This window comes from Opisthocomus hoazin, chromosome 4 (genome assembly GCF_030867145.1).
Source record: "Opisthocomus hoazin isolate bOpiHoa1 chromosome 4, bOpiHoa1.hap1, whole genome shotgun sequence".
NCBI lineage: Eukaryota > Metazoa > Chordata > Aves > Opisthocomiformes > Opisthocomidae > Opisthocomus > Opisthocomus hoazin.
The window spans coordinates 59,706,524-59,728,491 of record NC_134417.1 but is presented as its reverse complement, the minus strand read 5'-3'; the positions used below and the strand labels follow the sequence as shown (position 1 = coordinate 59,728,491).

Sequence of the window (21,968 nt, the reverse complement as noted above, 5' to 3'; positions counted from 1 at the left end):
TAAGCGTAATACACCTCACAAGCATAGAAGCAGTCTCTTTCATAGCAGTGCCCCAGAATATTCCCGGGTACAATTAACTTACTAACATTGCTGTACCTGCAGACTGTACCCCTTACTACTGCCTTGATTATTGCTACAGTTACCTTGACAGACTGTTCTCTAATCAAACTTGTTAAACTAAGATACAATTTTTTTTCCACCCCCCAGATCCTTAAAGGTCTAAACTTGAAAGTTCAAACCGGGAAAACCATTGCTCTAGTTGGTGCCAGCGGCTGTGGAAAAAGCACTACCGTTCAGTTGCTGCAGAGATTCTATGATCCTGTCCAGGGAGAAGTGAGTGACTGCAAGTGAACTGTAAAACCTGAGACCTATTTGGATGAGCATGGGTGTCCCATGTTGACTGAACCTTGGGTTTTCATTTTGTTTTGTTTAATTCAAGCATATCTCTGTATAGTTCAGCATTTCCCCAATCTAATGATGGCTTGACTTCATTATTTTTCTTCTCCTTGCAGTGCTATACCAGAAGTAATAAATATCACAAATCTTCAAATAGATGCGAAATCTGAATTTAAAACTAGTTTCATCAACAATTGGATTTTAAGATTCTGTAAACTTTCTGAAGCAAAATGTGTTCTGCTGTATTTTGCTTCCTTTTCATTGAACGTAAACTAAAACCTGGAGAGAGTTTTCCTGGTTTTAAATGGTTATTTTCTTGGCTCATTTTTCCCTGTCTGCTAACCCACAGCAAAAGTTTCCATCATTACACGTTGTACATCTGCTCTACCACTAAACACTACATCTAGTTAGTAAATGGTAAATGCCTCTCATAAGAAACTTCTAAAGGAAAAAGCAGAAAAATAAGCAATATTTTTTTTAAGGAAAATGTTCTTTTTATACTTAATATTTGAAGAATGCTACTTAGTGGTTACTGCTAGTTGGAACTAGGTAAGCATTTCAAACATTAAATGCTGAACTATTGCTACATAATGTATCAAGGCAGCTGTCTATTATCAACACAGTTGTTTCTCAAACTTTAGCGCTTCTGTGGCTGTTCATTCCTGCCCCCATGCCTCAGTGTGCTGTTCCTCCACTGTGCTAATGTCAGTGTTCAAAGGACCATGTTGTAAATGGTACAGGTTAAAAATAACTTTTCCTTCATTTTCAGTCAGCTTGGATTATTTCCTTGATCTGGTGTAAAGCACAGCCACAGAGGCAATCGTGTAGCCACAACTGTGAGGGCAGCAAACTGGCACAGGGACATGAGAAAAGACTGAAAAATATGTGGGAAAGTTGGAAAACTTCAGGCCAGTTTGGACAGCATGGTTATTGGGGTGGGGAAGGGGGGAGGCGGAGGGGAGGTCTAACAACAAAGAAAACCCGTGATGTCTTCTCTGTTTGTTCTGCTCCTTGCCATTTTCCAGCTTGTGCAGTGGATGGAAAAACTACTCTTGTAACTTCTCCCCCAGCATAGTTTTCTACTAAAGACAAGATTTTTTTTTTGTCCTTGTGGCTGATAATTAAATCAAGTAATAGTAATTAATTATTTATTATGTACAGAATAGGTATCTTCAACTTCTTTGACATATGCTTTCCTTCTCAGATTACCTTAGACGGTCGTGATATTCGGACACTTAACGTAAAGTGGCTACGAGAAAATATTGGTATTGTGAGCCAGGAGCCTGTTTTGTTTGCAACAACAATAGCTGAGAACATTCGCTATGGCCGAGAAGATATTTCTGATGCTGAAATTGAGCAAGCAGCCAAGGAAGCCAATGCTTTTGACTTTATATCTAGACTGCCTGATGTGAGTTCGTGAACTGCTTTTGAGTGTAAGAAATTTAGGCCAGTGTCCTGTTTCTGAGAGGGAGAGCATGGGAATTCAAGCTGTGGTATAACTTCCCAAAATGCTCTTAAAGCCTCCAGTAGCTTTCAGTTCAGGGACTTTCTGGAATAGATATTGCGCCTTTGTTTCTTTGCCCTCAAAGGATTCGTGTCTAAGTCTGGAAAAAATGTCAGTGCCTTAACTTGGGAGCAGGGAAGCTTCACACCTTTCCTACCTGTCTCACAAGGCATGGGAAGAGCCAGGCTTTTAAAGAGAAGATCCCAAAATCCTTTATTGGGAGCTGTCAGCACATTCCATAGGAAGTGGGAAGTAGAAGTAAATGGGTATGATCTGAAGCAAGGCCATTTTTAACAGCTGGGAGCTTGAGCACTCCCTCTGCCTGAGATTCACAGCTTTAAGCCCTCTCCTAGCAGTAAATGCCTTAGTTCTTTCAGGATGGGAGTGGGAAGTGAGATCAGTCATTCAAAATGCATCCTCTGGAATGGATGATATGTCCTTCCTTTTGGTCCTGCAGTTAAAAAGATGTGGATAAGTGTCCACCTGGGATTTGATTTCAAATTCTTGTACTACCTCAGAGAGCTCGATGCCCGTCTCTCCAGCATGTGCCAATTCTAGTGTGTCGGTCTGCTCCAAGGTTCCTTCTTCTCAGGAGGAGTCATGTGATCGTATTTACTCTTAAACAGCTACATAATAAAAGGCTACTGTGGACTTCGAGACCTGCCACTTTGGAGTCAGTGACACAATCAGTAGGGGCCGAGCCATGGCTCCAAGGTGGTGTCTCGTATTTGGAGGAGGCATTGTTAGAGGTCCAGGTGGGTCCGTATGATCCCAACCCTATCAGAAAGGTAGGCAGTTCTCAGAAAATGAAGAGATGCCTTTTATGGGCTTGCCTTGAGAAAACTCAGGGTTTGGAGCACTCTCTGAGCAAGTAGTAAAGATCAAGACTTTAAAGATCCAAAATTTCAAAGTTAGGCATGTGAAGTATGTCATGAGGGTAGGAGGGCTTTGCAAAGGGCTAGATGGATTGGGTGTCATTGCATGTTTGCTCTGCCCATGCTTAAGTCAGCCAGATAAAGCTACTTCTTGTCTAGAAGCTGAATACTTTTGATTGCACAGAGAAGTAAGGAGTTCATTTGAGACATTCCACAACTTCTGTTTTGTTTTCTACTTCCTCAGAAATTTAACACCATGGTAGGGGAAAGAGGAGCTCAGTTGAGTGGAGGACAGAAGCAGCGAATAGCTATTGCCCGTGCCCTGGCAAGAAATCCCAAGATTCTTCTTCTGGATGAAGCTACATCTGCACTAGATACTCAGAGTGAATCCATAGTGCAAGCAGCTCTCGATAAGGTAGGAGTCATGTTATTGAAGGTGCACGAAGAGGCACAACAAGACTTAAGAAAAATTAACGTACAATTTTCACTGCAGATTTCCCCAGGAAGAACCCTGGAAAATAAAATTTGGATGGATGTTTCAATTTCAGGGTTTTAACAGGGAGTTTGAAAGATCAAAATTTTACTTAGGAAAAATGTCTATTGGGTTTTTTAACAATATTGGTAATTACAAAGACACTTACAGTCGTGTGTAACTCAAGTCTCCTGCACTCCCTTTCGCAAATCACTATTGTTCATTTGCTGGTGAAATATAGATGGCATCTTATAAAGGCAGGGAATGAGGGATGAATGGCCTTTTTCAGATAGATTAATAGAAATGTGTAGTATAACATTCCTAGTACTCGTTCTTCATTGAACAGTGGCTTCATAATTTTCAGAAAGCTCTTGGGGTTTAGTAGTTCTTTTTCTTTGCAGAGACTGAGTGCAAATCAGATCCTGCACAGAACAAAAAGCAGAGGCAGTTACAAATATTGAGTGTCTGCCCCTTCTGGCTTTTGTCAGCCCCACAGCTCCAGGGTGGGCACTACTGCAGAGCAGAGCTGTCGGAGCTCGTACCTGTGGCTGTCCCACCAGCTCACCGTCCCTTCCTTACAGCCCTCCTTTGTCAGCAGTTTCCACCAAGATGTAGTGGAACCTGGAGACTTCAATTAAGAAAGAACTTATGGTTGGGCTGAAATGTTACTTCATTTATCTAATATTTATTTTAATGTATTTTTTAAAGCTAAGTGAAAAATCCTGCCTTTCACTAGTTAGGAATAGAGATATGAGTTACAAGTTGGGCTCAAGGGAAATATAGAATTTACTACCTTCGTTGCCAATCAGTTTAAATCTGAGGTAAAATGTAGCTGTTGGTTCTATTCACACAACTATACTGATATTGAGGTAACACGCGGATGCAGAAATAATATTCATCTAACCTAATTTGTATATAATTGATGCTATTGCTGCAAAGTTAAGCTCTAAAATATTGCTGCTTCAGCCATGATTTAGCTTTCTTTCTGCATGTTCTTTAACTCCATGATTGAATATTAACCTTTTCCAGAAGCTTGGCTTCATTTAGTGCATAACATAGAGGGAGATCACTCAGTTAAGGGGGCTGTTCTATATACTCTTCTTCATCCTTCAGCATGTTCCCAGAACACACCAAAATGGGCCCTGAATCAGAACTTCTTCATCTTTTCACAGCTTTTTGATGTGCATCAATGTAGTCCCCAAATGGGATTTACAATTTTCTTCTCAACTTCCCTGAGTGGAATAAGTGGTGCTAATATCGTTCATTATTTTCATAGCTGAGGAGCAGGATATTAACTTCAGAAGTACAGGTAGTTTCTGAGCAGTCATATGCAGATGCTTGTAGTCTTCTGTTTTTCAGATAACTTTGCATCTCTTAGAGCATTTTGCTTGTTCTGGAGCTGCAGTGGTGAAGGCTCCGCACCTCTGCTCATTAGAGCACAGGCATGAAAACTGCACCGAGACAGACCACCTGTGATGGGGTTTGAGTGACTCACATCAGATCTATGAACACTTGGTGGCAGGTGTAAGGGAAGAATCCAAATCTCCGTGGAAGCATTCGTCTAGTGGAACTGTCCTCATCTTCTCCACACCCTTGTTCCTGTGCCCAAACGCTGTACAACTTCTGTAGCAAGCAAATTCCATCAGGATCTTTGACTGCAGAACGTCTTTGTTGCCTGAGGTCCCCTTGGACTTCTCCTTCTGCTTCCAAGCCACCGTCTGCTCCAGGCATCGGCGAGGAGGGAAGCTGCTCTCTCCAGCAGCCGGAAGCTGGCGTGGGCTCGTTTGCTGCACAAGGACTGTGTGTGGGAGCTGGGGAGGCATCGAGCATGCAACCTGCAGACAGGGGCTTCGCCGGCTCTCACTGCCAAATCCCAGCAGGCCCCCACGGAGAATGTATTAGTTGACAACTTCAGTTGCAGCTTGTTTCAAAAGTCCGGGAGAGAGCTTTAGGGAGTGACTAAAAGCTGTTTCTGAGCCCAGATGTGCTCCACACTTCTAGGCTTTCCTGCTAAGCCTTGTCAGAAGTCATGTTAATGTTATACTTCCAAAAATATGTATGGACAGTATATAAAGAAAATATCCTCTCTTTATATATGAGCTATCATAGCTTTATTTTGAGAGGGATCTAACTACGCTCACTGCATTTCCCTCCCACACGTGCATACACATGGAAACCTTTTATGGACAACTTCAGCTCAAATAGTTCAAGTTTGGTAAAAAGTCAAATAACCTTAACTGTAACCTTTAATACCTGCATTGCCTGTCTAATAAGGTTAATGTGGTATTCTCTGCCTGAATTAGGGAAGTGAATGTGTCCTGCTTCACATTCTGACTGATAAACAAGAGATATGAAACCAGGGGAAAAAAAAATTATTTTTAGAAGAAAGAATTCTTTTTAAAGTTTGGAATTATTTTATATTATAAATGCCTAAAATAACCTTGTTTTATTTCTGTGCTGTTTTCTTTCACATTTTGATGCAAATTGCGTTTGTTTTTCTGAAAGGCTCGTACTGGACGTACCACTATTGTCATTGCTCATAGACTGTCTACCATCAGGACCGCTGACACTATTGCTGGATTTGAGAGAGGTGTCGTGGTTGAACAAGGAACACATGGTGAACTCATGTTGCAGAAGGGAGTCTACTATTCTCTTGTAATGCAGCAGGTAAGGCTTTTTTCCCCCCCCCCCCCCCCTCCATTTCACAAAGTTGTGAAATGCTGGTACCTGGAGCCATTTTCTCTCTAATTCCTACATGTCGTCCAGCTGGCAGCTGCACAGTCATTCTAATCAGGGCACGGACACAGGCTCGGAATTCTTGGGAGTTTTACCCATAAAAGTGTTTCACATTTACGCAACTGAATATGTCAAAAATGTAACTAAGTTGAAGACACAGACTACACAATTATGGCATAACCATGGAACTGTTAGATTCCAGGTGGATTCTGTAGACTGCTCAAAAGAAAAGAGGAAGGAAAAAAAATCAAGACCAAATAGTCTACTGCTCTGCGATTACAGACTGAAATATGTGTGGCCTATAGGCAATAATGATCACATGACTGAAGCAGCAGTACTCGTGAAGGAAAGTTTTCCTCTTCCTTCTCCCTGCTCAAAATAGCTTGTGATTTTATATCCTAAATTCTCACTAGGGTGGTAGCAATAATGTTCAAGATGATGAGACATCGGAAGAGAGTGAAGACACAGGGGCTGATGAATCTGAGGAAAATGACAGAAATGATCTTGTGGAGGACCTGACTCTTCGAGATCATGTTGAAGAATCGGTGATCTCTGGGAGAGGCAGCATTCGAAGAAGATCCAGCAGATATAAGAGCAAGCGGTGCTCTTCTAAGAAAAAGTCCTCTGGAAAAAAGAAGAAGAAAAGAAAAGAGCTGGAGGTTGGTATTAAAACTTTAGTTTAGAATTTTAGTGATAACATGTAAGCATAAGCACGCAGCATGTAATTTTAATTACTTCTAGGTAACTGGCTGCCGTACAACCTTTAATCCAGTGCTATTACAGTCAGTACTCACCAGGCTCAGCATTTGTTCTAGGAATATGGGGGCAATCGTGTACTTCTTACCAAAAAACTTCATTTTAACACTGTTGACTTAGTGTGTAGCTGGAAAATACTTGTGCTGTTGATTCATCATACATCATAAAATTAAGTGTATTATTTCAGCATTACAGATGTTTTAATTCTATCTAATTAAAATGAATAGTGAGACTTAATTTTCAGGATTCTTTACCTCCTGGTACTCACTGTTGCAAATACTGGTGGATAATGTTATACCTTGAGTGTGCATATCAGTTTTAAGGCGCTTTGGAATACCATGTTACATTTATGTCAAATAAGGAAAAAGAAAAAAAGAAAAATCAAAACCCTAACATTTTGAAGTGTATTCTACATAAAAGAACTATTATTTTCTCTCTCTCTTTCTCTGTCTTAGTATATGCTTTAAACATCTAATTCTGGAGGTTTTTATTCAGATAAAACCCTTTATTTGACAAAAGTAGAAGTAGAAGTCGTATAGGAAGTTCAGGTTTTAGAAACAATTTTATTTCAGAAAAGTTGAGTAAAACTCATAGAAATCAATAGGAGCAGATTTCTAGTGGAAAATTTCTAGACTGGATCAGGGTTTGGGTAGACAGCTCAATAGGAAAAAAGAAAGTCAAGTTTCTGTTTTGTACGGCTTGAACTACAGCATTTTTTTAATGAAATGTATTGGAGGAGTTATTTAGTAGTTTTTTTGGTTTGGGGTTTGATATATATATATTTATTTGTTTTTAACCTGACTTTAGGACATTTGAAGTGAAGTAATAAAATGTATATTCTGAAGTAAAACCGTGAATCCTTTTAAATCTATAGAAGTTAGGATGTCATCCGTAATACAGCATTTGATTATTATACTTATAGAAGCCTTAGTGTGATTTGTGTCTGTCTATATTCCTTCTTACTAAAATATCGCTTCCAGCTAATACATATTCCAAGTACTACGAAAGAGCTGGATCCGTTCCTATTATGAATAACTTGGTAAAGTAGAACAGGGCATTTTTTTGTACTTTCAAAGGAGATGCAGGCTAACTGACTGTTAAATGTGCCTTTTTCATGCTTTTTGTAATGATGCATAGGCTATAATTTGCAGAAGAGCAAGCTGACCTCTCTACCCAGTTGTGTTACTGCCAGCCCACCAGCATCTAGCTGAACCAGACGGATCTCTTCTGTGCTCTGAACAGTGAGACTTGTAGTTCTTTATAAAGATTCAAGTGTTAGTTGGCATTCACGGTGACCAGTCCTATCTGACTTTCAATTAATTGCCCTGGCCCTTCTCCCCTTATGACTTAGCCTTTTGTTCAGTTTTTTGCCTCTAAACTTTTACAGTGCAGTTGAAGTTCTAGGATATGAAACAGCAAAGCTGCAGATACCCAGCACGTTTGCTCTGTCTGAGAGCACAGAGAGGGCTTTCAGTAGTTTACCAAAACAGTTCACTACTCAAAGCCTAATGAACATCCACTGTCTGGGGAATTTCATGTTCTGCACCTTTCCAAGGAAAACTTGCAGCTTTCCATTTCCTGTAGGAAGAAAATCTCCCTGCTGTGCCTTACACAAGAATCCTGGCTCTGAACAAGCCCGAGTGGCTGTATGTACTGCTGGGAGTGATTGCTGCTGCCATCTCAGGTGGGGTCCATCCTGCATTCGCTGTTATATTTGGAAAAATCATTGGGGTAAGTTTGGGGGTTTTGTAGGTTTGGGTTATTTGGGGGTTGGGAGAGGGGTTTTTTGTTGGGTTGTGTTTTTTTTTTTTTTTTTTTTCCAAATGGATGTTGCATTCCTGAGCCTCCCTCCTGCTCATTCAGTTCTCCCTGTGTAAGACCCTGGGTGAGATTCACTTATGTAAATGGACCCAATGAAAAATGGATGAATGCTTGTGAAGTGACCTTCTAGAGGCAAAGCCCAGTGGGACTGCATCTGACTGGCAGATAGGAAAGGAGGAACAATAGTTGGAGCTGGGGGAACACATTAGCTAGATGTAGGTTAAATGGAAAGATGGACTGTCTTCCGGCCCTCAACAGAAAGTTGACTGCAAGACTGACTTCAGGATCCAGGATATTTGCGAAGAGAAATTGAAGTAGACAAGTTTCTCGAGATGAAGGCTGGCTTACGTAACTGGCACTTGTTGTCTACTTACTAATTTTTGTGTTTTTTCTTGCATAGGCTTTTCAAGAAACAGATCCAGAAAAGAGGAGTAAAAACACTTTGGTGCTTTCTTTAATGTTTCTTTTACTTGGAGTGATTACCTTAGCAACATATATAATCCAAGTAAGTGTCACTACACTGAAATGTTAGGCGTTCTTAACATCCCAGCAGGCTGCAGGTACAACTCACATCAATACAGTCTGAGAAGCAAAATGACAATCAGATCTTACAAAAACATGCAGAAGTGCCAGGGTTCTGCCTGACATATGTGGGGTTTATTGATGTGTTTACTTAAAGATATGTGTCCATATTTGCTGTTGGTTTAAATAAGCCACTGAAGGCAATGTGGCTTCAGCATGATTGAAATCAAAGTTGAGGGTCTGGCATTAAAAGGCAAAGTTAAAACTGACATTTCTCATTGACAGTCTATAGGCTCTTGCCAAAGTAAGTAGAATACAGACTCTTTCCATAGCAGACAGTCTTTTTCATACCATCAAATAAGCTCCGTTATTCACTGTCCTGTTATGACTGCTCCTCAGCTTGCAGGAAACAGTTACTGCACACTGATGCCCATATCACAAAATCCATTGATAGGATTGCTGTGAGTAAATGTTTCAGGTAGCAGTCAGATTACAGAGGACGATGACTAGATAGTCTGATTTATCATCTGATGCTGCTGAGTCATACGAATAAGAGATTACAACAAAGCTCCTACCTTCTTTGCTATGTTTCTTCCTTTGTGTGGGAAAATAGAGTTTTGGGTTCTAGGAACGGGAATGGCACTTTTCTCAAGATTTACATATGTGCAGGGGGTTGTAGGAGACTTTTTGGTGTCATTGCTTTTGTTGTGCAGCTTTATAAACAGAGTTAAAGCACCAGATAAGAAAATGTGACACTCTCTGCTCCCCCAGGGATTCATGTTTGGGAAGTCTGGGGAAATACTAACAATGAGACTGCGCTCTTTGTCCTTCAAAGCGTTACTTCAGCAGGTATGAATTATGCCGCTAGGGTATTGAGAGCCAGATGGCTTTTGCAGACTGTTACAAGGTACAAGTTGGGTTTCAATTGTGTAGTCTGGAGAAAAGAAAACAAAAACAAATCTCTTCTACCACCAACTTGGGAAAAAAGACAACTTTCTGAAAGTCTCCTGTCCAGGTGGAACTTGGTTTGGTGCTACTACTGCAAATAGTCTATTTTTGAAGGAGTGTCATTGCAGATGTGCACACTTTTGACATGCAGATATGCCCACAGTTTGCAGCTGTCTCTGTGTGCAAGAATGACCAAAAAAGTTTAATTTCCCCTTGTTTTGGTGGTCATGATGCAAGTATGTAATACATAGATTTAAGTCTAATCTGTTTGGTGATTTAGATTTAAATCTACGTACTGCAATCCATAGTAAGTACACAATCTCATAATTTTTTACTGCAAAAAATTCAATTTGCCCTATTGCATCAAGAATTACCCACAAGAAGAGTAGTTACTTATATTAAACCCTTCCTGTTAATTTGTGCGATTTCATGTTACTTGCACAGGAGATTTGAGAATGTGTAACTTGGCACCTAAACGCCTACTGGGGACAAGAAACTGTGTCCATAGAAACATCTGAAAGGGACTAGGAGAGGGAAAATTGATGATTAAAAAAAAAAAAAAGCCTTAGCTTTAGAGGTAAAAGGCACTCATTTCCTTTCTGTATGTACAAATATAGATGAGCAATTGCTTTTTTTGCGGCTAATGGAATGGGTAACTTGCAGTAACAGAGTAGTTAACCTCTTCAGGCCCAACAAAAGACTGAGTAAAAGGGGTTTATAATAAAAGTTTCTGAATAGTCACATTCAGAAGAATGTTACAGCTAGTAACATTTTGATTGTGAACAATTAGACGTTCACAACAGAATAATGCTTTTTAAGCTTTTTCATGTAGTTTACTTGGAAGACCCTGACTACAGAGGAAGAATGTTGCAGTTAGCCATCGTGACTTGTACTTCCATTTCCCCACATACTACCTGAGTTGGCAGTGCTTGTTCATTTTATGAATAATCCTGATAAATCTGAAATATGGCAAGAACATGTAATTTTTTAAAACAAAAATTAGTGGTAGTGTCTTTTCTTGCAGGAGGTTGGATGGTATGATGATCAGAAAAATGCTGTCGGTGTTCTCCTAACTCGGCTTGCCACAGATGCTTCCCAAGTCAAAGGGGTATGTCCATTCTTTTGTGTATGCTTTTTTAAATACTTTTTTCCTTACAAATATTAACTGTAATTGGCAAGGGACACTGAAATCATTTCAGAACACAAGGTAGTAAATCTAGCCCCCAGACTGACAGATGCATTTACATAGCACGCTGTTGACACCTTGAAAAGGGCTTCCCAGCCAGTAATTTGAGAACTATGAAAAATCCAGCACATATTCATGTGCCTTTTGCTTCCCTCCCTGCAAGTCTTGAAGCTAAATATATAATAACTGTAGACTATTTCACCATGCAAAGTGAAATCTGTAGGCGCTGGGGACCAGAATCCGTGGACCCTGGGTTTTTATACCCTATGATGGGTGTCACCCGAGTACCATGAAGATGTTCCATCTGCAGATGATACAAACTTTAACTGACCTTAATCAAGATAATTCGTATTGCTATCCCTACCAAATGTGCTTCACACATGAGCACACCAAACAGCAAGAAATGGCCCAGCATTAATAAAGAATATCAGGGAGGGCGATGGCCAAGGGAGAGAAAGACTTAAGGTGCTGGTATGGGAGAGGTGGCCACTGGACACTAGCAGCAGAATATGGCAAATTCTGCACAATTTCTCCTACTGCTCACCTCACCAACAGTCCCTGATGATCTACCAAAAGTTTCGTCATTTCTTTCCTTCTACCTGAAAAGAAAAAAGAAAGAAAAAAAAAAACCACTGTAGGACTTTTAGGGGAAAAGTTTTCTGGTTTGTTTTAAGATGTCTTTATGTCCTTAAAATTTGTACATCAAAACCCCTTTAATTTCTACTTTTTTCAGTCCCAGTAGAATTTTGTTACTATCTCCTGCCCTCCTTCATTATGGGCTTGTAGTGAGAAAATAGACTTTGACAAAACTTAGTCTTTTTTGATTTTTTAAAGTTCCAGTTTGCTTCAGTGGCACTGAACTCTAGATCACTCTGTCAGGGCAGTAGAAATGAGGGATGCACAGGGTCCCCTAACTACAAAAGCCAACTAGGGACATGAATTGCTCTCCAAAGCTATTGTGTTTTCTGGAGTGCTACAGAGTTTCAGTAAGTACCGTGCCTCATGCTGCGCTGGCTGAAGTTTCCAAATCCATCTTTACGTGCAGCCTCTAGAACATATGGCAACAATTCACCTTGGCATTGGTTTAATAATTACTATTTTAAATTTTATTGAACAAGAAAAGTCTTTTCAGGGCAAGAAAGTCTTTGGCAAAAGAGAAAAGAATTTTTGCTTCCCGCCCAAGGATTTTTTTTTTTTTCCATCAAGCCAAATTTTGGAAGATGAACTATTTCCACAGGGCTGTTTTCAGACCTTTTTTCTGCAGATCGGAGCCCACCCGGATGCTGGATGCTAATCATCTTTCATTTCAAAAGTTCTTGTTTAAAATGTTATGCAGGCTGGGAGGAGACAGGAGTTCTTCAGTATGAGTTCATCTTTCCCAGTCATTATCCCTGTCGAGATGAAGCATTTCTGTAGGGTGACCAAATTCAGATTTTTTTTTCTTATTCCCCCCCCCCCCCCCCCCGAGAACCCAACCCCAGGTGCAGCAGTGCATGAGAACCTGAGGATGAATACTTTCCACCACCATTAGTGGGACAGGTCAATGGATGGCTGTCACTGGAACGAAGCCTCTCTTACCTAATACTGGGCACCCAACTCCCAACCTGTCCTACTGTGACAGTGGCCTCAGTCTTCTGTGCCTTGGGTAGTGCGGGAAGTCCCAGACACATGTTTTGTTAAACAACTGCCATGACTGACAATTTAGACTGCTTTAACCTCGCTAGAAGGCCCGAGCGCTGGCAGGTACAAGGAACATCTAGGAACAGTTACAGAAGTAGGTGCATAATGTCCACGCACATGACCACATGTGATTTAGTTTTTCAGCTGAACCGCTGGCCTTGACTATACAGCAATTTGAAGTGATGACATAAGTAACAAAAAGAGAATCTAATGATGGATATCTGGGGGTTTCTGGGGTTTTCTTAGGCAACTGGAAGCAGACTTGGACTGATGACTATGACTGTCTTTACCCTTCTGACTGCCATCATTATTGCTTTTGTATATGGCTGGCAGTTAACTTTGCTTATCCTGGCCTGCATTCCGTTCGTTATTGCTACAAATGCTGCAAGAGTTAGCTCTGTGACTGGTCACGCCGCAAAAGATCAAAAAGCTTTGGAAGAGGCTGGAAGAGTAAGTCCTCCAATTTTAACTACAGGGTTATGGTGTGAGATCAGTTCTAAGGACAACACTATAGCTATATTACAGCTGACTCAATTATCCAAGATAAATTACGGGGAGAGACGAGAGGAGAGGACGGGGTGGGAGATGAAGGGAATGTTTATACATCCTGAAGAAAAGCAAAACACAGATAACATAAAACATCTGTAAACTAGGCTATAAAAATGCATTTGAAAGCCTCCATAATGGATTTCTGGGCAGGGACAGCTGTAACAGCAGCAGCTTTGGCACTGGTGCGCCTGATGCCTAGGGCAAGCAGCACAGCTCTGCAGTGCTCTATGCTGTGGCCAGAAGTGTTGAAGGGCTGAGCCCACCAAGCCCTGACGTTGCTACTTTTTTATTGCATCATGAAATGCAAACCATTAATGTGCTGAAGAGTTTTGGGGTACTGTCTTCATTCACCTGATAGCACTCGTCTAGGAGACAGAAGTAGTCCATGCAAAAGTGCAAGCTGTGTCCAGATGACTGGGGTTTGTTCCTGTTTTATGAAATCGGGTTTAAATCATTGAGATCACAACCCGTGGGTTAGGGCAGGGGCTGCTAACATTGCCTGCATGCTGGCCCAAGGTTCTGAACTCAAATATCTTGTTGGCTTCAGCCACCCCCCGTTGCCTTGTGACTGTGGGATAAATAATCACGTTGCTCTAGGGTTTTTTTCTCCTGGTTATAGACCTCGATCTCTTCTCATAAGTAAGACGTTCTCTGATCTAAATTAATAAATGCTAGAGAAGAGATCGAGTGTTTGTGTTTAGGAGATATGTTGTAAATTGCAGTCAAAAGGTATTATCTCTTATTTGTTCTATCTCCCAATTTAGATTTCAACAGAATCAGTTGAAAACATAAGAACTGTAGCTTCACTGACCAGGGAAGAAGCATTTTATGAAAGATACATTACAAGTTTGAATGGTCCATATAGGTGAGGTTTTTTCTTTAATAATTCTTTCTTTATACATTTTAGTCTCAGACTTATTGTAAATACATTGCTTGAAAACTATGCAATACCCAGAATATTGGGAAGGATATCAATATTTTACACAATTTTGGAATTTGTTCACGTGGTATAGTTTAATAGACATTCTTAAATTTAGAGTGAAAAAAATACTTGCAGGATTTGCCTTATTGTTCTGCAAACACTTTATAAACTGTATTCTCTGCATATGTGTTACAGAATATTGTGTTTTCTTGTGTATGCCTGGAATATAGTACGTTCGCTCCATTTGAGTGTATTGGATTGATACTAGATAACTCAGGAACTGGCAGTTAACTGCCATACCACACCCTTTATAACATAAACCAGTTTTATTCCCCTCATATGACTTTGAAACCTTGAAATGAAATTCGTACCTTTCTTTTGCTTGACCCACTACATCCCACTGACTTGTCTCCACTGAAATGCAGTCAGATCAGGGATGCCAGATATTTCTAGCTCCGTTTTATTTAAACAAAATAGCCTTTAATCTAATTTGCTTCTTTCCTCCTTGAAGGTAACTAATGTAAAAAAGGAATTGAAAATTATGCTTTGTGTACTCTGTCCTCTGCCAAAACAGTGTTAAAATTCAATGTCCGGTGAACTGATTATACCCCAGATATGGGCCGGATGCTCGCCTGGACTGTCAAAGGTCTCAGACTTACAGCTCGAACTAGAAAAGAGATTTCCATTTCCTCAGAGAGCATCCTAAACCATGAGGGCAGAGAGTCCTCCAGACTCTGATTCAGTGTGCATTCCATTAGCTACACAAAATGAAACTTCTCCAGAAGGACAGATTGAGAAATAGAGGCTTAGTCTGAATCCCTGAAGGGATACCCAGGGAAAGGTCCCTGCTCTGAATCGGGATGAAACGTCTCAGCTCAGATGGGAAGACCTGGCAGAAGCCCCAGGCAGCCCTTAGCATGAGCTGGAGCCTGCTTGTTTCCTTAGTAGAATGGGTCATGTGTGGTAGTTATTAAATTTTATTATTTTTTTAACTCTTCTAGTGGCCTGCCCTTCTACAGAAAAGCAGAGGAAGAGATTCAAGATAGCATAACAGAGGATGAAGGATCTTATTGCTCTTTCTGTCCTGAGGGCGGTTCCGTGTCAGGATGCTTTTAGGGTCTGGCAGGGGTTGTTCGTGGGCACATACGTATTCAGAGCTAATTTGTTGTGTTTTCGGGAAGTGAACTTTATTGCTTGAAAGCTTTAACCCAGAAATCTGGCCAGTATCTGCTGTTTCTGTTTACAACTTATCTCTTCCTTTATCAGAGATTCTCTGACAAAAGCCCCTTTCTATGGATTTACCTATGGAGTAGCTCAGTCTGCAAACTACTTTATTAATGCAGCGGTCTTCAGATTTGGGGCATGGCTCATTGCCCATTGTCTGAGCAACTTTGAAAATGTATTTATGTGAGTATGCTTTATAAAATGTAGCAAAAAAAAAAAATCTATATACATGTTAGTGATTCAATGCATACAGACTATTTCCTCGAATTACAGAGTTAATGGAGGGATAGCGATTCAGGAATTCAGTCTGGCTGGGAGTGCGGTTTGGGAAGAAGGACTGTTTCAGGGAAAGGGGTGTATGTGGGTAGTGAAGCAGCAAGTGTGTGGCTGTGCTCAGTGCACCTCTGCTGGAGTCTTTGCTGTTTGACGTTCCTTCCAGGCAGAGGATGTTACATAGAAAAGTGATGTAACACCACTGCTCGCCTATAAAATCGTTACAGGAACAAATAGAACTTTCTAATACTGGATGACATTTTTAGGGGGTGAGGAGCTCCAGAAATATCATAACCTAAAGACACGAAAAACTTTATTCTGCAGGTTTGTATCAGGTTTCTACCTGAAGTGAATAATGCTTTTTTTTTGTTTTTAGAGTCTTCTCTTCTGTCATATTTGCAGCTATGAATGTTGGTCAGTCTGCATCCCTGGCACCAGATTATGGCAAAGCTACAAAGTCAGCTCAAAGAATCTTTCAGCTTTTGGACAGAAAACCTCGAATTGACAGTTACAGTGAAGAAGGTGAAAAATTGGTAAGGGTGGTTTTTTTTTGTTTGGGGTTTTTTGTTTGTTTTTGTTTTCCAGAAAAATGTTGAAAGAAACTAGTAGTGTTTTACTGTCTGCAGCTGTAAGCATAGCTTCATAATTTTTAGGGTGTCATACAAGACAGACATATAAAATAGTGGTACTGAGTCGTCAATTTTTTTTAAATGGACCATATTATTTTGTTTTTTTCAGTCATAAGTATGTAGACTTAAATGTAGTTTTGCTCTGAATGACCTAAAAAAAATACTTGTCATTCTGCTGACCCACATCTTAAATGGCTTCAGCAAAACACTGACAATGTCGGTTCCACTAACAGTTGTGTTTGTAAGGCTTTACAGGAAAAAGAAAATACAAATACATTTTTCTACTCTTTTTATAGATAAGAGAGAGACTAGTTCCTTCAAAGACAGAACAGCTTTGCCAAAAGCCATCCTGTTACAACTGTGGAAACTCTTACAAGCAAAATATGCTCTTGTGAAATCGTGACTAACTTAACTAATAATCTGTTTAGCTCTGAAGTTCGAGGCGGGGCGGAACACAACAAGGAAAGAAACCAGCAAGAAGAAAAAGAAAACCAAAACACGCTCAAAAAAATCCAAAAGCCCTCAGCTCTAAGCTAAAATTATCATTAAGGAAACTGACCTCAGTGTTTGTCAAATTTCTGCATTAAATGCTTTCTACTGAAAGCATTACATGATCTGGAAGGATTACATTTGCACATCCATCTAAGTTTAAAATGAACTTCCCGTGTAGGTTTTAGATGGTAGCCCCTACTCAGGAAGCCATAATCCAGTTTCTATAACTTTGAGCTCATACACAGGATTTTCAGCCTTTAAAGTTATGAGCACACTTATGTATCTTCTTGAACCAGGGCCACAGACGTTGAAAGATTTTACAGAAGGTTCCTGGTAAAATAAAACTTAAACAAAAACGTTTCTTCTATAGACTGAACTCGAATACTAATAATGCCGGTGACTTCAGCAAAACTTTGAGCTTATTAAATTAGATCATCTGCTGCTGGGATACCACTGGACTACCAGTGCTGCTGGTACACACGTAGGGCTGGCTCCCACCCCATAAGAGAAGAGAGGCAACAGTCTTAATGTGTGCCTGCTTCCTTCCAATTGTGCTTAGAAATCAGCCTGGCTAGAATTGCTAATTGACAACTATCGTTGCCATTTAAAATACAGGTTGTCCTATGTGCCTGTAAATTACCTAGCAAAGAATTTACCTCTGCTATCTTAAAAGCTGATCTTGACCTTGTGCCACACTCGTTCAAATTGTGCTATCTGCAATGTGAGATCAGGAAAGCAAATGCTGTGGGTTATATCGAGTAGAAGTGCCTCAAATACATGTGTCAGAAGTGAAAAATATTAATGTTATTTGTCTAAAGATATTCTTTTCAAAGGTGAAGTGAAAAATAGATACAAGAGATGCAGAAAACTGTTTCTCCAGAAGGATCTAGGACTTACATCTGCAGATCATCCTATAAATGATACTGTACTCAATCCAATATGTAATTTAAAAGAACTTCAAAAGCAGTTTTGAAAATACCTTCCCAAACTTTCTTGTCAGTTCTCTCACTTTAATAACCAAGTCTTGAAAGTGTTACTAGAGTTAAAGCAAACAAATGCTGATATAAGCATGTGAACTCTCTATTACTTTTCAGAGCAATTTTGAAGGCAACATTGAATTCAGAAACATCCACTTTGTGTATCCAACAAGGCCAGAAGTTCAAGTTTTGCAAGGACTCAACGTGAAGGTGAACAAAGGACAGACTCTGGCTCTAGTAGGAAGCAGCGGCTGTGGCAAAAGCACATCCATCCAGCTCTTGGAGAGATTTTATGACCCCGTGGAAGGACAAGTGGTAAAAATAGATTTGTGTGGCTATCAATAACAATTAAATCTACAGAACTGTTTATCTTTCAAGGTTTGAGAGGCTTTAAACAATCCTAGCAATATTGCTGGAGAGATGCCTTTTTAAGAGGTGTGGGTTACTGGGGTTGTGGCTCCAGTGGAGCTGTAGAAAACATCAAGACCTCTGCCATTGCCTGCCCCAAGCAGTAGACACGCATGCCAGCGCTGGCACCTGTGTTGGTATGGTGCGGTGGCTTAGGGTGCCGATCTCGCTGCGGAAAAGAATGATAGGGTCAGACTGCGTTTCCTCCCCAAAGCTGCTCACAGCTTGGTCGCACATGAGCATTATGTTCATGTTGCTTGTTTGTCAGTGTGCAAGTCATCTCATTAATATGAATTCACACACTGGAGACATAGATACATGCTTCAGCTAAAACAAATGTAATCCCGCAGGGATGCTATTGTGTCACCGTTAGAGAGTCATAATGGGCTTTTGGATGCAGTCCCCATTAATGGGTATAGAAAGTCCAAGGAAAGCTCCTTGGAGGTTTTAAGATCAAGTTAAAGGCCTATGGCTGTGAGTATTTATTGTTGTGTGCAGCTTCGTAGGAATAGGCTTTCCCATGAAGTTCCCAGTGCTGCTTGTGGTCAGTAGGGCTGGAAGGACGGCAGGAATAGCCTGTGATCTGCACTCTGTGTTTCTGTCTGCTGGGCCATGGAAGCAAAAAACACACACAAAATTAAAAACTAATAAAAGGAAATATGTAATCTATACTGCTGGTTCTTTTCCGTTTTGCATGCAAAATATATTGGATTTCAGCTTGGTATCTAACATAAAGCAGGCTTCCTCTTACAATTTGTGTTTCCTGTTTACAGTGTGTATCTGTGGATGAGCTCTGTAGTCAACTTGACATCATTTTTCTGTTGCTTTTTCTAGTTAGCAGATGGATTTGATACCAAATCTTTGCATTTACAATGGCTGAGGTCCAAACTAGGCCTGGTGTCACAGGAGCCCATTTTGTTTGACTGCAGCATTGCTGAAAATATTCGATATGGAGACAACAGTAGGGTGGTTAGTCAGGAGGAAATTGAAGAAGCAGCTAAAGCAGCAAATATTCATACCTTCATTGAAAAACTACCACAGGTAAGAGATAGTGATCATCTCTTCACAGTGAGATTAGATTTTTGGAGCGACATGGAAAAATCTAGGCAATGCTCACGTCAATCAAATTGAAAATACATATTTTTGTTTCCCTTAATAGGAAAAAAACATAGAAGTTATATTTTAAAACGCTGGTGTGTTTGAAGTTTAAAATCCTTGTTAGTTGTTCAAAAAAAGTCAATGTTCCAATTAATGTAGTAGTAGACAAAGCAGAATATAAGGAGAAAAAATAAGAGGACACTCGATTTATAAACAGGTCCTTAATCATTTTTTTTTTTTCCTTTGACAGCTTAAACTTTTCAAGTTATTCTCAGAAAGATGGGCTGGTTTTTTTTTCTAAAATAATTCAGTAAAGCTAAATGCTCTATTTCTAATTGGGTGAGCCATGCATAGGGAGTGTTTCTTAATGAATACAAAGGAGCAATAAATCAAAAATGAATGACATGGCATTTGACCTTCACACCTGCCAAGAATTTGTTTCTAACAAGGAAAAAATGCTTTGATAGTTTGTTTTCACTGTAGTTCTGTGTAACTTGAAAAAGATGTAACTATACTGAAAAATATTTCATCTTCATTACTACTAATGATTTTTAGGATTCTTTGTTTCACGAGTAATTTAGGATCAAATTCTTCATGTATATGTCACTGAACATTAAATCTCTAGTTACTTTTATGATGGTATGCTCATGGCCAGATATCTGTGGGCATCTTACTGCTGTATCACTGGTGATATCATTCAAGACCTATTCCAGTCTTTGGGAAAGTAAATTTTCAGACCAGGTATGAATATGTGTGGCTGTATACATAACTGTTTATACTAGAGGTGTTTATAAAACCACTTGCACTATTCTTTTCTTTCAAGATGGAAATACCTAATCATTTTTATAGCCAAGCATAAAGCTTAACTTCTCTAATTTTCCTTCTCTAAGAGTATTCACATGCAAAATGTATTGGATTTCAGCCTTCTTTTTCAATTTTTAACATCCAGAAATATAATACCCAGGTGGGTGAGAAGGGAACACAACTTTCTGGAGGTCAAAAACAAAGAATAGCCATTGCTCGTGCTCTGGTTCGTAATCCTGCCGTTCTGCTTCTGGATGAAGCTACCTCTGCTCTTGACACAGAAAGTGAAAAAGTGAGTAATGATTATTACATGAAATACATATGTCTATGTACATGGCTAGTTGCTTGCTGTAGAATAAAATCAAAATGCTCAGCTGTTAAACAGCAGGACAGGTGTATCACGGTAGCTTTTCCAGCTGCAAGATGCAAACTGAAAAATTCTAGGAAGCTATGTGTATCTACTAAAGAAACAAGTAGAAAAAAACCCAACTTTAAGTAGAAAACAGTATGGGGAGCTGATACTCTTCAGCTGTCTTCCTGTTAGCTGTATTAGATGATAAATACTGAATTTGTGTTCTTACCCAAACTGGCTGCCCATGAATCCACTTCTTAATGCCTTGTGCTCATTTGCTCAGTCTCACTGACACCAGCGAGAAACCCTCTTGAGTAAGAGTCTTGTATATGCATTGACTTGTATGTCTGTGGGAGATATATTCAGGTGATAAAAAAGATTAAGAAATCAAATGTGTTTCCTGTTACCAGTGAAGGCTTTTCAAGTGCTAACAACGTTTTCACAACATCTGTGTGCAGATCGTCCAGAAAGCTCTGGATAACGCCCGGCAAGGTCGAACCTGCATTGTCATTGCTCACCGCCTGACGACCGTACAGACTGCAGACATCATTGCAGTGATCCAGAATGGCAGAGTGGTTGAGCAGGGCACCCACAGCCAGTTACTGGCAAAGGAAGGACTCTACTATGCCCTTGTAAATGCACAAGTCTCTAATTAGTGCAGTTTGCAGATGTCTTTTTTTTTTTTTTTTTTTTTCCTTTTTCCTTCCCCTGGGAAGATATGAAAACTTTACAGAGAATTAAGGTTGGCTGTGTCTGTGCTGGTGGAGCAGGGACCATGTGTTGCAGCCTGGTTGCTGTATCTGGTGTAGCCCTTGCCTCAGGCACCCATGGGGGTGAGCAGTGCAGGCCCTGGGGCTGAATCTGCTGGGCAGTGGCAGGGATCTCGTGATCTGAAGGAAGTCAGGCCTGGAGCAGTCTCATCCTCAACCATGGCTTAGATGGGCACCCTGCTCTCGCTGCCCCCCTAAATCCTCGCCCACACCAGGTGCCATAGCCCAAGGTGGTACCAGAGTTTGGCAGTGGTTAAGTGTCATGGATAAGCAGTGAACTGGTGCTTGTGTTTGCCCCTTGGATTTCTTTGCCAGCCAGATGCAGCCATAAAGTCTATTTAATTAAGGATGACTGTCAATTCTTACTAACTGCTGAGATTCCAAGTAAAGGCATTTGTATTAAATTTAGAGAGAAAGGGTTGGATGTGTGTATTTGTTGGGGTGTGTTCCCTGCTTTATGCCACTTTTTATAATATTACTATGCTTCACACATTTCTTGGAGATTCAATATTCTGTTTCAGACAATGATAGTAAAGTTACAAGCTTTCCATATAGTGATAAACTGACATAAAAG

At 40.2% G+C, this 21,968-nt stretch overlaps 1 protein-coding gene across 1 annotated transcript in view; it reads left to right on the top strand.

The window, feature by feature from the left end:
- Positions 1-21,280, top strand: part of ABCB5 (ATP binding cassette subfamily B member 5) — a 36,416-nt gene extending 15,136 nt beyond the window's left edge. Inside the window, exons 13-29 of the mRNA XM_075417458.1 lie at positions 208-333; positions 1,601-1,804; positions 3,020-3,190; positions 5,753-5,914; positions 6,397-6,642; positions 8,324-8,470; positions 8,961-9,065; positions 9,854-9,931; positions 11,055-11,138; positions 13,143-13,346; positions 14,210-14,310; positions 15,634-15,774; positions 16,241-16,397; positions 18,080-18,277; positions 19,205-19,411; positions 20,418-20,564; positions 21,083-21,280. Coding sequence (XP_075273573.1) covers positions 208-333; positions 1,601-1,804; positions 3,020-3,190; positions 5,753-5,914; positions 6,397-6,642; positions 8,324-8,470; positions 8,961-9,065; positions 9,854-9,931; positions 11,055-11,138; positions 13,143-13,346; positions 14,210-14,310; positions 15,634-15,774; positions 16,241-16,397; positions 18,080-18,277; positions 19,205-19,411; positions 20,418-20,564; positions 21,083-21,280 — 2,676 coding nt within the window. The remainder of the gene's footprint in view (positions 1-207; positions 334-1,600; positions 1,805-3,019; positions 3,191-5,752; positions 5,915-6,396; positions 6,643-8,323; positions 8,471-8,960; positions 9,066-9,853; positions 9,932-11,054; positions 11,139-13,142; positions 13,347-14,209; positions 14,311-15,633; positions 15,775-16,240; positions 16,398-18,079; positions 18,278-19,204; positions 19,412-20,417; positions 20,565-21,082) is intronic.
- Positions 21,281-21,968: the final 688 nt, after the last annotated feature.